General features: G+C 45.0%; 1 protein-coding gene across 2 annotated transcripts in view; it reads left to right on the top strand.

Moving 5' to 3' along the window:
• Positions 1-15,671, top strand: part of LOC144721227 (contactin-2-like) — a 120,131-nt gene extending 104,460 nt beyond the window's left edge. For both annotated transcript variants that reach the window (XM_078598673.1, XM_078598674.1), the window contains exons 19-25: positions 675-909; positions 2,466-2,581; positions 3,583-3,769; positions 4,857-4,969; positions 6,608-6,779; positions 8,659-8,700; positions 9,286-15,671. In XM_078598673.1, coding sequence (XP_078454799.1) covers positions 675-909; positions 2,466-2,581; positions 3,583-3,769; positions 4,857-4,969; positions 6,608-6,779; positions 8,659-8,700; positions 9,286-9,395 — 975 coding nt within the window. In that variant the 3' untranslated portion in view covers positions 9,396-15,671. The remainder of the gene's footprint in view (positions 1-674; positions 910-2,465; positions 2,582-3,582; positions 3,770-4,856; positions 4,970-6,607; positions 6,780-8,658; positions 8,701-9,285) is intronic.

Below are 15,671 nucleotides of genomic sequence, written 5' to 3'. Positions count from 1 at the left end.
ATCGATACAATATCTGGAAAATCACGAGAAATGTCTATTTTGCCATAATGTACAAGCATAAATTTGACTTACCTTTTATCTCAAGTGCCGAAGAAATAAATAAAGACACCAAATACACTTTGTTGCTGCTTAGATATATATATTAGATTCACTTTCATAAAGAAACGTCAAACTTAAAGCGAATTTGCGAAAATGTCTTTCCACTCGACCTTCTTCTGCGTGAGTGTAGCAATCCACCCGCTCATGAATATTAATGACGGGGGGGGGGGGTGTTATGTGGAGTGACGTCACGCACGTTACACACCAACAGACTTTTTTGGCGCATTATAGCAGTAATACATCTTATGCGAAATCTAAAACGATTTGGCAATAAGAGCTGATAATCTACATCAGCCACGGTCAATCCACTGCTGGATGAGAAGCCTCCCAAAAACCGCATCCATCTCTCATGATCTTATGAATATTTCCTTCTGTATTTCCACTCAAACTGTAATTAAGAATTATCACACTGCGTTAGCAGTGGTGAATAATCCCAAAAGCAAAACGTTTTTCGAATGTAGTTATTAACATTGACTTACAACTAGAATCTACAGTAGTATAGTATTCTGGCCAATGGCCATTTTTAACCCGCGCTGCTGCTACCTTCCTCCTGTTTGGTTTGTGTTGCCTCTTAGCCGGTTTCCCGGGAGTACCATTACGGCCCAGGCTTCGGCTACGTCGTCGCTTTCCGGCCCAACGGCACGGTCACCTGGACGGAGACGCTCGTGCCGGATCCAGACTCGGCGCGTTACGTGCACCCCAACGCCAGCTCCTTGCCCTACATGCCCTTTTACGTCAAGGTTCGAGCCTTCAACCAGAATGGGGACGGGCCCTACAGTCACGTGGCCCTCGTCTACTCGGCCGAGGACGGTGAGTCAGCCGGCCGCTGCCCCACCCCGTTGCTCCCTTTGCGCACGAGGGCGGCAGGTTTGCGGCGCGGTGGCAGAACGCTCGCGCCTCGTAGCGAGAAGGACCTGGGTTCGATTCCCGGACTCGGGCGCCTTCCCGCGTGGAGTTCGTGTGGCTCTCACAATGTCGCGCGTGGGTTACTAAACTGGTTGTTCGGTTTCTTCCCATAGCTAAGAACAAAAACGCTTTGTAACTGGTATTGGTCAAAACAGCAAAACGGTGAAAAAATACCAGCAGAATACTCACTTGGGATTACACATTGCAACATATCTCCCTCCTGTGAAAATGTGTCCATGCTAACTCACGGTGTCCTCAGTGACCGTTCAACATTTACCAACAGTTGACGTCAATTGTTCGCTCGCGGTTAAAACCGGGTATGTAATAATAATAATGATTCATTCATTAAAATTCTTATGCTTATGTTACACGTATCAAATTTGCAGTTCAGAATCTTTATACGACAATTATTGCAATTTATATGCTAATATTGCATTTAGGTAATATTCTAAATGGAGTAGACAAAACTTTACAAGTAAGAAACAATTCAATATGACACTGTCAAAACTGGACAAAGAATCGTGACCCAGCATTGTGGGAGCGAATTAAATCACAATAGGGTGGTGAGTCGGTACATGCCTAGTTAAGCCTGTCAGAGCACTAAGCTTGTCCTAGAACCACCAAACAACTTGGTTCAAACCCAGGTTTCAGTCACCCATCCTTAAACCGGCTTCTTAAGTGGAGCAAATTGATGGGTGCAACCAGGTATCCGTGTTGCCGGCTCAGTATTAATGTTAACAGTAGTAGGACATTTAGTATACGCGCCTTTTTTTTTTTTATAGCTCAGCGCTATCACACATTCTGCAGCCGTTTCAAAGTAGAGGGCGATGTTTCACGAGCAATATGTGTAATCCAATTGAGTCATTTGTAGATAATTTTTCAATTCTGGCATATTTGTACTATGACGCCAGCACGCAATGGGCCACTTTTTTCGAATTACATCACGGTATCGTAATGTCCACTGTGAAGCAAATGGCGCATAATTGACAATTAACCCTTTCCCATTCCAAGATGTCTGCAAGTTGCAGAGTGGGTCCCGTTCACTGCTGAATCTCAGAATGCACAAGCGGCTCAGCGTAAATTTTACTTAGAGAGGCATAGTGCCATTTTTTTAAAGACATTGTTCTCACTGCATAGATCTGTAGCGACACGACCGCACTCTACAATAGCTGGCGGCAAACAGTGCCACACGCCCTACCGCATGGCCTTGTGGGAGCCTCAGTACTGATAAAGTTATTTTAGTTTTTCTTCCGGTTTCTTTTTGTTGATGTACACGTACGTCATCGAAATTGGAAAGGGTTAATATACCTGCAGCAACAACCAGTTTATAGTAGCTCTGACACGGTCATTATGAACCGTCTGAAAACCACAGCGAGAGGTTCTGCGTCCGTGTGCGAACTCATGTTGTTGTTGTTGTTGCTGCTGCGCTGTGCATTTCTCGCCATGCGTCTGCGCTAAAGAGCCGACTCGGGCACCCGAGGGCGTGAACGTCAGGGGCACGTTGGCCTCCCAAATCTCGCTGGCATGGGAGGAAGTGCCGCCTGAATCCTTCACCGGGAAGCTGCTGGGCTACGAGGTGAGGAAGAGCTCCAAAAACTCCCAGCTCATGCTTTCGTGGAAAGACGCGACTAGAGCTGGGCTGTACAATTATTGGAGTAATCCATTCGTTTTATGGTTTAATTTGTATTTTTTTTTCAAGCGATGTGTTTACTTTCCTATACTTTGCACTCCTGTTGTGTTTTTGTGTTGGTTGAGTGTTGTAATGTTCTCAACTGCTCCCTGACTGGATATCTGTGAAAAAGAGCTTTATAGCTCATTGGGTTCCTCCAGTATGAATAAATACTCTGATTCTGGTTACTCTTAACGACTACCGGTTGAATTACTCGACAAATAAGTTAATACGGAATGAATTGTGAACAGAAAAATATCGCCGTTGTTCCCCAAAGTGTTGCTGAAAGGGAGGTGACAGGCAGGAATTGGTGATGCCATCAGCGTCATCAGCCGCATCACACTGGGCATGGCTTGCAGGGGGTTTCCCACCTTCAGAAGGCAGGATGTGGGGGTGGCCACAATTTTTTACGGGGCTGGAGGAATCGACCTCAAAAAAAGATGTAGTCGATTATAATTCCTAGTTGATTAATTGACACAGTCAACTAAGTGTCCCAGCTCTAGATGCGATCCAATGAACAAACAGCTGTTATTGCGATCATAGTTACTTCTGAGTGCACAGGAAACAGAATTACTGCCCTCAGACAATGCATGAGGGATACAGCAATCACAAGTATGACCAGTTTCAGTCCTGGTCTACATTTTCCTTCTTTAAAATCGGCCTAGCAGAGTCCCAGCAATGGTTCAGAAAGCTCCTAAGCACACTATGCCACCACTAACAGCATTTGCCTAAACAGTCCGTATGGCTTAACTTCATGTATTTAGTGTATTCGGGTGTGTACAAGTGTTAGTGTACTGGTGTATTTGAAATTGTATGGGTGCTGACCTGTGATTGTGTCCCAACCCTCCTAACCCTGACCCTTCCTCCCCCCGGCATCCTCACCCCCCACTTAACCGTCGTCGTGGCAGATCCGCTACTGGAAGAAGGGGGAGGTGGAGGAGTCTGCGGATCACGTGAAGACGGAAGGAGACGACATTGCTGCACACGTGTCTGGCCTGCAGCCGTCCAGCACCTACCTACTCAACGTGCGCGCCTACAACGGAGCGGGCTCGGGGCCGCCCAGCGACACAGTCAACGCCACCACGCAGCCCTCGCGTACGCCGCTCGGCCCACACGATTTAGACTCGAGGCATCCGATGAGCTTTTAAGCACTTTTTTTCACCGATGTCCAGTAAGGGGGCAGCTTAGAAGGTTATAACAACGAACAATACAAAAACACGATCGGAGTGCAAAGTATAGAAAAGTTAAACAAATCTATACACAAATACAACTAATTTCTTTTTTTTATCTTACCAGGTAAGGGCCACTGAGCTGTGAGCTTCTTTTTCAGAAGCGACCTGGCCACAATTGATAGCTCAATAAAGTGGCTTTTCACGTGGAAATTCATTGCGGCTAAATAATCAAAATAATTTGAAATGCGTGTTTCTAAATGCGGAGGGAAAAAATCGTAGGGCCCGGAGAAAAAATCCACACAACCACGGGGAGAAATATGCAAATTCCAGATATGCAAGCGTCAGGGGTGGGATCGAACCCCAGCCTCCTGCATGCCAGGCGGGGAAGATAGCATCACACCACCCCTCGGCACACCAAATGTAGCCCTGATTGCAGCCACATACCCAACACGAAGACAAACAAGAAGAATTCCTCCACCCATTCAATCGGTTTATTCAGACAAATGGGGTGAGTTGCTGTCTCAGTGTCTGGACACATGTTCAAGTTTATTTTGTTTAATCAGGCAGGAACTTAAGGGAGTGACCAGGGGCATCTGTCTGCTGCCAGTAGGGGGAGATGATTGATATCTACAGTACATATGTTACAAATTGAGTAATTTTCAGGGATTTTTTTTTACTTGGCCAATTTAGACCCTGACGCCAGAATACAATAGCCTACAAAGTTCTAAATAGCCTGCTCCTGCAAATGACGTCAGGAGAGCTTTGACATCCACTGTGAAGAAGCCGGCATGACTTATTACGGTAACTACGCTGGAATAAAATAATCAGGGCAGTCACTGGATTCAAACCATGAAGCTGCGCAATAAATATGTACCCAACACACTACCACTAGGCCACATCACCGTCATATAACAGTTGCAACCTGATGGAGTGATTCGGACACCAACCTTTCTGACCTTTTCAGCAGCATGCACTTCTCCTGTCTGTTGCGTTTTGTGGTTTCGTTCCAGCTCCTCAAGAGGTACCGGTTATTAAGATGAAGAGCCAGCAGGAGTTGACCGTCGTCTTGGCCTGGAGTCCCATAAAAGCACACTCCAATGAGTCAACCCTGACTGGCTACAGGGTGAGTTGACACCTGGGTCAAGAGGTTAACTACTTCGCCTGGTATGCAGGAGGTCGTGGGTTCGATCCAGACCCTGACGCCTTTATATTAGGAGTTTGCTTGTTCTCGCTGTTGTCGCGTGGATTTTTTTGTCGAGTCCTCCGGTTTTTCCCTACACATTTAGAACCGTGACTTGAAGAGTATTTGGCTGCAATAAATTTCCGCGTTTTAAGCCACTTTGTTGAGCTATCATTTGTGGCCAGGTCGCTTCTGATAAAGAGCTGTATAGCTCGGTGGGCCTTACCTGATTTAAATAAAAAATAGTTTATAGTATAGTTAGAACATTGAGGTTGCTTTACCCTTTACATTACATATGTGCTAAATCTCTGAAACATGTCAAATCAGTTTGATGCTTAAACAAGCAGAGGGTAGGGCAGTGATCATCTCCTGTTCGCAGCGATGGAAATTTCACATTCCTATGGCCGGGGAGAGTTAAATCTGTGGAACAGCCACTGTTGGCATATCACACAAGTGTACTCATCCTGTGGCAGCGGTTCTTGACTTGGGGTGCACGCACACCCTGGGGGTGCGAGACATGGCCAGATCTTTTTACGAGGTAAATCATCGAAACACAAATGAAGCACTGGCACGTAATTGCAACGATTTAGTTTCATCGAACCTATGCATTTGTTAACGTAAACAAATGTAACGATTGTGAAGCAAAGGGGTGTACGGCTGCAGTGAAAATTAGAACCACCCTCACTCTATAGACGCCGGAGGAACGAAGGGCGGAGTCGACCGCGAACTGAGACTTCAACTGTGGCGGCCTTCTGATCGCGAGCCGCATATTGGCAGCTGGACCGTTTGTTATAGCCATGTTGTACCAAGCTGTTGGCAGCTGGACCGTTTGTTATAGCCATGTTGTACTAAACTGTTGGCAGCTGGGACCGTTTGTTATAGCCATGTTGTACTAAACTGTTGGCAGCTGGACAGTTTAAATCATCGCAGTCTTTTAATCGCTGGGCGTGGTGACACCGCCTGCAATCTGGCACGATGGCAATGTATGTTTGTTGATTACAGAGACTTGTGTAAGGGAGTAGTACACCAAGTCGAGTGTGACCTATCAAATGGTATCTTTTTTTCATCGTATTCAGAGGTTAGTTGTTCCCTGATTTAAAAGAAAACTCAAAATTATCTAATTGAGCAGTTGTATATTCATATTACTTTTCAGTTTGTTAATTTCAAATTTTCAGTTGCCAGTCGTGTATTAAAGCTTCATGGCTTTGATTTTTCAAGGTGAATCATTTGCATAAGGGGTGGCATTGGTGTCATGCAAATGACTGCTTTGACTGCAAGAGCCAGCATTGCTTGTGTGTGTGTCTTTACAGTGCACTGAAGCAGTAGCGGTTAGCACTGTGAGTCCAGTATTCCGAGTCTGACGTAAAATAGATCAATTCATCCTTCAATGAGTTTCTAGCACGATGTGTAAACACCAGCACTGGGGAGACAAAGGCAGCCGGGCGTGGTGATGACCACACCACCCCCATGTGCACCATACCAGCCTTCACAGGTGCCATTCGCTAACAGCTCTTGCCCCAAGAGTCTGTGAAGGCTATACGGGGGACCTTTTGTCTGTTTGTGCTCGCTGCCACTACGCAGGTCGTGTATTGGTCCATGAACCAGCGGCCGATCGAGCGTCACGACTTCATAACCCAGGAGACGACGGTGCCTCTCAAGGTCAAGGTGGCGGGCGACTACATGGTGGAGACTCGGGCGATGAGCGTCGGCGGGGAAGGGCCACCCGGACGCTTCAACTTCTCCATCACGGATGGTGAGCTTGCACCTTCCCATGCCCTCCCCCTTCCCCCCTCTTGTACGTACATATATATGTTGGACTTATTTTGCACCGTACGTAGTCAACAGTGCTAATCGGGAGTTGTGCGGGGGAAGGACAACAAACTAAACGCAAAAAGAAGTTCTCAAGCAATGAATTTTCAATTTCGATTTTAAAGTGCATAGCTCCAGTGGCTCAGCACTCCTTCTCCCCCTTCCTCTTATTAACATCACACCCACCCCTCCCGCTCTTCTCATGCATGATCACCTCTACACTGGTCGCCTCGAAAGCGAAAGGAGCTCAAAATAATTGGATACGAGGCAAAGGCGTCAGCCACTGGTAGAGGCAGCAAATTCAACTTTGCACACTCCCAATTGCAGAGCGTAGAATCTGGTTGACCATCTTGGCGCCAGTGTACCGCTTAAAACAAAAAAAATGTGCCGTGAGACGCTGCCAACAAAATCGTCTATCACCTCCTCGTGGGACCTGTCGGCCTAGAGTGGCTAAGCGGCCTTGTTTCCCGACGTCCATTTAAGCAGCACAATTCCGAGAGCCTGGAAGGGAGAAAAGGGCATTGCCCTGCTGAAATCTAAAAAACCAGAAGATTGGGCCTGAAATTACAGGCATATCTCACTGCTATCGACGGCGTACAAGTTGATGGAGCACACAATGGTCGCACGCATCGCGCCCACAGTCGAGCCACACCTCCCCGTCAAACAAGCCGGCCTTCGACCTGCCAGAAGCTGCTGTTAGCAGGTCCTTTCCCTCAGCAGATACATCGAAGCTGGATTTAAGCGAAAGCAAAACAATCGGCATCACCACAAAAGACCTCTCGTCCGCCTAATGACACCGTCTGGAGACATGGGATCCTTCTGAAAGCATTACATAAAACCAACTGGGAAAAAATCCGAGGAAGCACAGGCCCTTCCGTTCCACCAAAAACCCGCTCAACCCCCCATGAACTTCTCTGAGGTCCCGGTCACCTATCTGGGATCGCTACACGAGGCACTCGGATTAAGCAGGGGTCCACTGACGACCTCTGGCAAATGCCGTGGATTTCTGCAGATGTTCCTAATCAAAGCCTCATTGAGGGCCCCACCACTGCGCCACACCTCCGATTAGCATGGTTGGCTACGTACGGTGCGAAAGAAGCTAAACATATATAAGCACGGCTTTGTTCTGGAAAGAAAACTGTGGTGGATCCATCAACCGCTTCAGGAGAGTGACCGCTCGCAGCTCCACACACCTCTTCCATGAGTGTGAAATTAGAGATGACGACCCACAGCATGTAGCAGCCACCCAAACCAAACAATGGACCATATCACAAGCACTGCATTCTGCAGGCCCCGCTCTCTGGCTACTCAAAAAGCTATCACATGGCTCGCAGACTTAAACCTGGATGTATTACTTACACGAATATGCCATTCACCTAGAAGATGAAGAAGGACCGCAGGCAAGGTCAAGAGGTCATTTGGGCCACTGCTGTTGATGCCACCATATCGCCATCACTTTGTTTCTTTCTTCTGCTAAACCCCGTGACTCTTTCACTGTTAGACTCCACCTTCATTGTCCACTATTACGTGTCGCGCCACTACGGCCTGCCATTATTTCTATTTCCTTTGGTTGCTGACCTCTGGATGAGTGCCAGATGTGTCTTGATAACCTGCCCTTAAGGCTCATTCGGTACATGTCTCTCACCCATTGGAACATTCTCTTCTTAATTATATATAACTCCTTCGTTGTCATCTTATTTTGACCTTTCAAGTCTGGTACACTATCCTGTCATGAAATGTTTAGAATCCTCAATTATCAATTGCACAGCTAAACATATGATGATGATGGTAGTAATTATGGTATTGAACATTTTATCTTGCAGTTGAAAGAAGGATCAATCAGGAAACCAAATCGCAAGTTCAAGGTTTGTTTGAACGCATTGATGCCTTTCTCCAATCATGCTGTTATCAACTATTCTGCAACATGACCTACTGCTCACTTTTACGTTCCACTCGCGTAGCCATGCGTTAGTCCGTGCTCACACACATGTGTTCGATTGTAAAATAGTAAATGATATAAATACTTACAATGCCAATCATTGAACTCATAAAAGCAGCCACACCATATAGCCCACTCAAGCAAAATTGAACTTAAATTATTCTTGGTGCAGAGTGCCTTTAACATGAGGCCACGGGTTAACCTGCTTAACTTACAATCATTACTTGGCCCACCTTCACTCTGAAATCAGGAAATGAGAACCACTTGTGGGAAAGTCAACAGTAGTGGTCCTATAAATATACCAACCCCTTCAATGGGACTGTGGAATTTCCACTACGAGCTCAGGGCTACCAAATAGCAATGGACACTGACCCATTCTCGTTTGAGCATGGAGACACTAACTCGGCATAGAAGTGTGACAATACTATTAAAGCCAGCAGTTATCAACTCAACGTGAATGTGTCTCTATGCGTTGACATTGGTCTTGCCTGTTTTGTTTTCTGCTCTTCAGAAGCGAATCCCGGTGGAGGAGGACAAGTGACTGCAGCGTCTTTCTGGGGAGCCTTGATGGCTTGTGCCATTCCTCTCCTCTCCTCCGCCCTTCTGCTGGGATCTTCGTGAAGACGTCCCCTAGAGCACCACCCTATCCCCCCCCCCCCCCACAACATCTCCCTCTAAGTGTCTCCGTCGTCCCTGTAACCCCCACCAACGTTCTTACCCCCCCTGTCGTTCCATCGTCTCCCGCTCCTCCTTCGCACGCCGCACTTTCAACGTGCACGCTCGCCCACACTAACCCAGATACAACGTGCACGGTCCCCACAGCAGCCCGTTCCCCTCGCACCTCCGATTAACCCGGTTGGCAGCGTACGGTGCGAAAGAAGTTCAACAACGATACAGCACGTGCAACACACAGACAAGAGTCCTTTGTTCCGCTGTTGTTTTGTACCCTTGTGGTCCGAGTGTTGTTCGCGAGCACCTATTTAGTCTGGCACGGCACACAAGAAATGGTGTGGCCTAGAGCACATCCACGCCCAGCTACTGTTGTCTCCCCAGTGCTAATGTGCAGTGGCAGCTCCTGCAAAATCTCTCAGGGGGGGCAAATGTCTGGATGATTGATAAGGATAAGGTCCACCCATGCAATGGATAAATTAACAGCTTAAGCATGTAAAGGCAACTTCACTTCTTTAATATTAATGAAAAATAAAGTGACTCTTACAATACATCTTGTTTGTTTCTATACTCACAATTAAAACAAACCACGCAAGTTTATTTTATTAAAGATTCCACTAGGTGGCGACAAATTATATTGTTGGATGAAACGTGCTTACGTATGATGGCGTAAGCACGTTTGATGATGTAAGCACGTTAGGGCGAGCCCTCCCGGAAGCCATAGAGAATGCATTGCAGCGCCCCCGTTCGAAAAAAAACATCTTTGAATGTAAGTCTATGGGAACATTCGGGGCGATTCTCAGCTGGAGGGAAATCGCCTAAAAAGAGGCGGTACTCCACAGAACGTAGCATGACGCTGATTGGACTATATCTAGAGGCACAGTGACGGCTAGCGTGACTCTGTGGTTGAATGACATTGGTGGTGCGTCGCCCAATCGCCCTAATGAAGAAACCGCCCCTGCTAATGTGCATGACCACACTGCACCAGGTATTCAATGTGAGCTGGGTTAACCTCACGGATGCTGAGGACAGGTTCAGATAGAACTTGCCACTGGCGTTTTTATTAGGACCAGGAATCGATTATATGAAGGGAACACACAAAAAGATATGTGCCTGTCCATATTTCTGGGACAGGGTCGATCACCCTGTGGATAGTCAACGTAAGCCTGCTTCCTGCATATGGGCTTGGTAGTGATTGTGCATGCGATAATGATTCAATCGCCTACCTCGGAGAGAAAGATAACTTCTTATACAGTGCGAGCAAGGTAGTCTCCGTACTCTCCGTGTTCAACTGAGAATTGATCGTCCTCACCTCTATTGACAGTCCAGATGGAATTTCCACATTCATGCGGCTTTTTTCCACATGGAAGGAGCCAGTTGCTCCACAGAACACAACCACTTTTGAATTCCCACAAAGTTTCCAAGGGGGGCCGATTTTACTGACCCACCTGGACTCGTGACAACGTTGATGACATCCCAGCCATGTGTATATGCATTATTGTACAAGGACGCTTACATATTTTAAATAGATAGATATCCGTGTGTGTGTGTGTGCGTTTGTTCACAACACATAGTCATCAGGTCTGGAACATGGGTAGGCATATAATCCGGTTTGCTTACCAGGAGGGCAGGCTGTCTTGGAACATCATATCGATGGCGGCGCATATATCCACATGCACACACACTCCGACACCCGTGCCACAACACACCCAAGAGGACACAATTTAAATTTGCCACAATAAAAAATTGCCACAAAGCGGTAGACATTTTACGCAGCCTGGCGAGATGATGAGCCCGAAGGTTGACTCGCGACCGAGATTTAAACTTGCGATCACCTGGCATGAGACGATTGTCTCTGCCACAACGCCAATCTCGCTCCTCCGTGTGGAGTGTGGCCGTTTGCTCACGTCGCCGTGCAGACCGACTCAATGTTTGACGCACTGACCGCCTGGCTATGTACAGCACCGCACACTAATTTGCATTCGTTTCCATGCCACACTGGGGGAGGGGGAGGAGTGGATGCCATTGTCTATAGATGTTCCCGTGTCTCGGTAGGCGTCATCACGCCGGTTGCTTTAATCCTGGGGAGGTTTCTGCACTCTCTAATAAAGCTACCGTGTATGTATTGCTTCATGTGCTCGTGAAAATTAAACCTATATTCACAGGCTTTGCATAATTCGTATGCAGTACATTTGCACCACTTTGAACTTTCTTCAAGCCGCATGTTTTGAAAGAAGACCCCTTATACAATTTATATATATGTACTGTAATTACATGCACTGTACATAGCTGTGCCAGTGCAGTATGTCATAATTACAGTATGTTCATATTGAAATAATTGAATGCAAATTACGTTTAATTCAGCATTCCAGGTCATTGTGTCCCAGTTGCATTTGTTTTGGCAAGCCATATCTTAGGTGAGTTTTAACATCGAATATCATTTTTTAAAAATGTTTTACCAGGCAAGGCCCACTGAGATATACAGCTCTTTTTTCAGAAGCGACCTGGCCACAAATGTGATAAGTGGCTTATCACGTGGAATGTTTTTAAAGTGGAGGGAAAAACCAGAGGACCCGGTGAAAAATCCACGCGACCAGAAAGAGAGACACAAACTCCAAATATATAGGAGTAAGAGTGGGAATCGAACCTACGACCTCCTGTATATCAGGCGAGGTCGTTAATATCTCGCGAGGTGTGTCCTTTTCCTCATTGGAATCTTTGATTTTAATGTGTTACCCAATTAGCCACATACAACAAGATAGCAACATTGTGCTAAGCTTACAAATTCATTGCCCCTGCCAATCAAGGTCTAACTCTCCAGGTGGCTCTGAGCACGGCTCATTCACAACTCACAATTGGCTAGATTCACAATTGGCTAGATTCACAATTGGCTGCCGATTCATCACGCCACCTTAATCTCTCCCGGTTGAAGCGAACCACCTCGAAACTGCTGTAATAACGTAATCGCTGTGTCGGCCGGGCGTACAGGTACGCTCATTTTCCAAGATAAACTCCCTCTGCATATCCGAGGCGAAAATTTGAGTTCTGCAAGTTAACCGCACCTCCATCCAGCTTTGGCTTTTATCTGTCTTCTGATGAAGGAAATTCTGTAGTAATGAGATGGCATGGACTGGAGTCCACGTGGAATGTGTTCCCTCATGTGCAATCTTAGTTTTAATTGTAGCAATTTCCATGGCTCTCGTTTGGCATGCGTGACAACAACACTGGGCCCAGTGAACTTCGAAATCGTAACACGTTAAATTGCCTTGCGTAATATTTTTGACATCAGACATATTCTGGCACTATGAACTCTGAAAAACTCTGAAAAATGTTGCTAAAACTAAAGCCAACCCGCTGTTATTGGTCCAGGACACATTTCGGACAACACATTTTTCATACAAAATGTTGCCCTGTCTTTATAAAAAATATATATGTATAACTGCATTTAGAGAACCACTGTCGGACATTGTTCATTCTTGCATTTTGTTGTTTATTTTTCCAGTGTTTGGTTTGAGCTCTGCTTATGTCATGTATATCAGTCACTTATAATTATATTTGTGTGCAGCATAAAAGATTCACAAGACATTTTCAGAGACGTCTAACACCAGACACACTGACAACATCTGCCTTTAACTTGGCAGTACTATCAAAATATTTCCTCACTATATATGCAGTATACAATGTAAGGATTTGCTTCGACTCATTTCCAGTAAATCATTTTAGGTAGGGTTTTGACTGTGGATAAATACCTGGGTACGGTACACGGACTAGATTGATTTTTAATATGCTGCATAACACTGATAAGAATCGAAGTGGGAGTTTTTATTTTCACTTACGTTTATACTTTTTTAACATTACCACGTGTCTGTGAAGACACAAAGTGTGATCACAAAGTAAGCGGTCTGACACAGAAACAATGTGTGAGCTTAATGAAACTGACTTTACTGGATAGCTCATTCTCAAAGTTGTCCATCTTTTCCAAGGCTCTAGTTATCTTGCCTTTTAAGTAATTCGCTCTCAGTTACACGTCCTCTTAATTGTCGACAGAAAATTGCTTCCATGCAAAGTGACTCACTTAATGTGGAAACGTGGATGTCACTGAGAGAAACCAGGTCTGGGATATGATTTCGTCGAGATTTATCAGAAATAAAATGTCAATTATTATTTTCTCCGGACTTTTCTGGGTTTTCAGATTTTGTCAGACCCATGGACTTTTTAATCGCCCTTTGTGTTTGTAAAATTTTAGTAGAAAATGTCGCTTTAGGATTTGTACATTGTTTTCTGAACATGTTCCTGTAGGTAGCTTTGCAATGTTCCACTTGCTCAAACGATATATGATCGGCTATGTGTATTGCCATGCGCAGTCTGTAAAGAAAATAGGTTAAGTGAGTAGACGGATGGCGTATGTTTAAGCCACTGTTTTATTCGGAAGGGAGCATGATCTGATCGAGCAATGCCGTGGCTACGCGTGCTTACAAACATGAGTTGTTGTGAAGTGTCTTTCAGAAAGTGAGTATAGCACACAAATAAATGTTGGAAACAGAGGAATGAGTTCCACGTGAAAGATGTCGTTTTAATATTATCCTGTGCAGGAAAGTAGTGCTGTGACCCTGGATGCAGCTGGTTGCTGTAGTGTATCGCTTACTAATACTAGGCTCTTAAATGTGTGATTTTTGTTTGTGTATTGCTCACGTTTTTTTCTTCCAGTGCGCTGTAAAAATGCAACGCCTAAAGTTGCTTGCATTGTTATCGAATGCACTTTCATTGCCTGTTAATACGTTTTTAAATGTTGCTGACCATTCAAAAACACACCTTAGGAACACTGTAATACTCGTGAATGGTTTCAACATTTAAAGATTGTTGTTGGCGGGAAGTGGTTAGAAATATGTTACCTTATAGAAAGTGTGTATGTTCTGAACAGGAATTGTTTAATAACTTCAGGCCAGATTAAGGGCATTCATTACTTTCATTTATCATGTATTATACAGTAAAATATGTATTTATGTAACGAAGTCCTTGATGAGGGACTTTCATACCGAAACGATCCCCTAATCCCTTCCCATTGCTGAGTAAATTAATGCTCTCAGTTTACTCATGAACAGTGATATTGAAATGCTTGCAGGAATGTACCACCACTTTGATAAACAGGAATTAGAACTGGATTAGGAAAACGGCGTACAGTCAACTTATTGAAATTAACTAATGTACCTTGACGGTGCAAGTCACCACAACATGCTACGCGAAACGTGATGAAAACAATTTGTTATAATAAATAAAAGTGGGTTTACCGCGGTATAAAGTTACCCACTCGGTAAAAAGCACAGGACATCTGGGAAAAAAATTTCGGAGCATGTTTGTTTCTTTGTTTGCATGTTTTGCCCCAAGTATGTGTGTGGTTAATACAGACTTGATGCCTTGCAATAGGCATCTATTTGGTCTTTGAACATCTTGACACCTGTTTTATTTGACATAAAAGATCAAGCCTAGTCTTATGTGTTTTTTCTATCATTTTGATACTGCCAAAAAGGTCCCATAGATATCGTACAATTTAAAGCATCGGGCTGTGTCGGGCTTCGCATTTGTACTGTCGTGGCTGCTTTGAAATGTTGTACAATTCTTTGAAATGTTGTACAATGCTTTGAAATGTTGTACAATGCTTTGAAATGATGTCCAATGCCGTGCGACCCTCAGATGCAGCGGAGAGCGACAAAGGGAAGGGCATTTTCCAGTTTGACTTACACCACCGGAGCTCCTTCGTGTGCACGAGCAAACCTCGTTGTGAGATAAAGTTGCGAACTCTGAACTGCATTGGAACAACACCGTCTGCTAAAGGCAGTCGTTATTTCATGCGTCTATGTTCATAGCGCTCAAATAATAATGTGTTAATTATATTTCATGTCGCTGTAAAACTGGAAAATGCCTTGACGATGGTTTTCCAAAATGGCGGATTGTCGCATCAATTCACCGGCCCTTCCAAACTAAATTCTCCCAAATACGTCAGAACTGAATGTATTTACATATCTTGAGCATTTCATAATTGTGGATATTACTGTTATTGTAGGAATGATGCTGGCCTGATTTTGGAAGGGATTGTCTCGGCTTGCTGGTTTTTTTTCCGTCAGTGGTTTTGTCTAATAGAACTTGATTGTCTTGAGATGTTACAGACATGTCGCCTCTGAAATGAGTTTCCTTATGCTTAATGTCTGCAATATAATGTCACAAAAAGTG

This window comes from Lampetra planeri, chromosome 11 (assembly GCF_965212315.1).
Source record: "Lampetra planeri chromosome 11, kcLamPlan1.2.h2, whole genome shotgun sequence".
NCBI lineage: Eukaryota > Metazoa > Chordata > Hyperoartia > Petromyzontiformes > Petromyzontidae > Lampetra > Lampetra planeri.
This window is presented reverse-complemented; position numbering and strand designations above follow the sequence as displayed.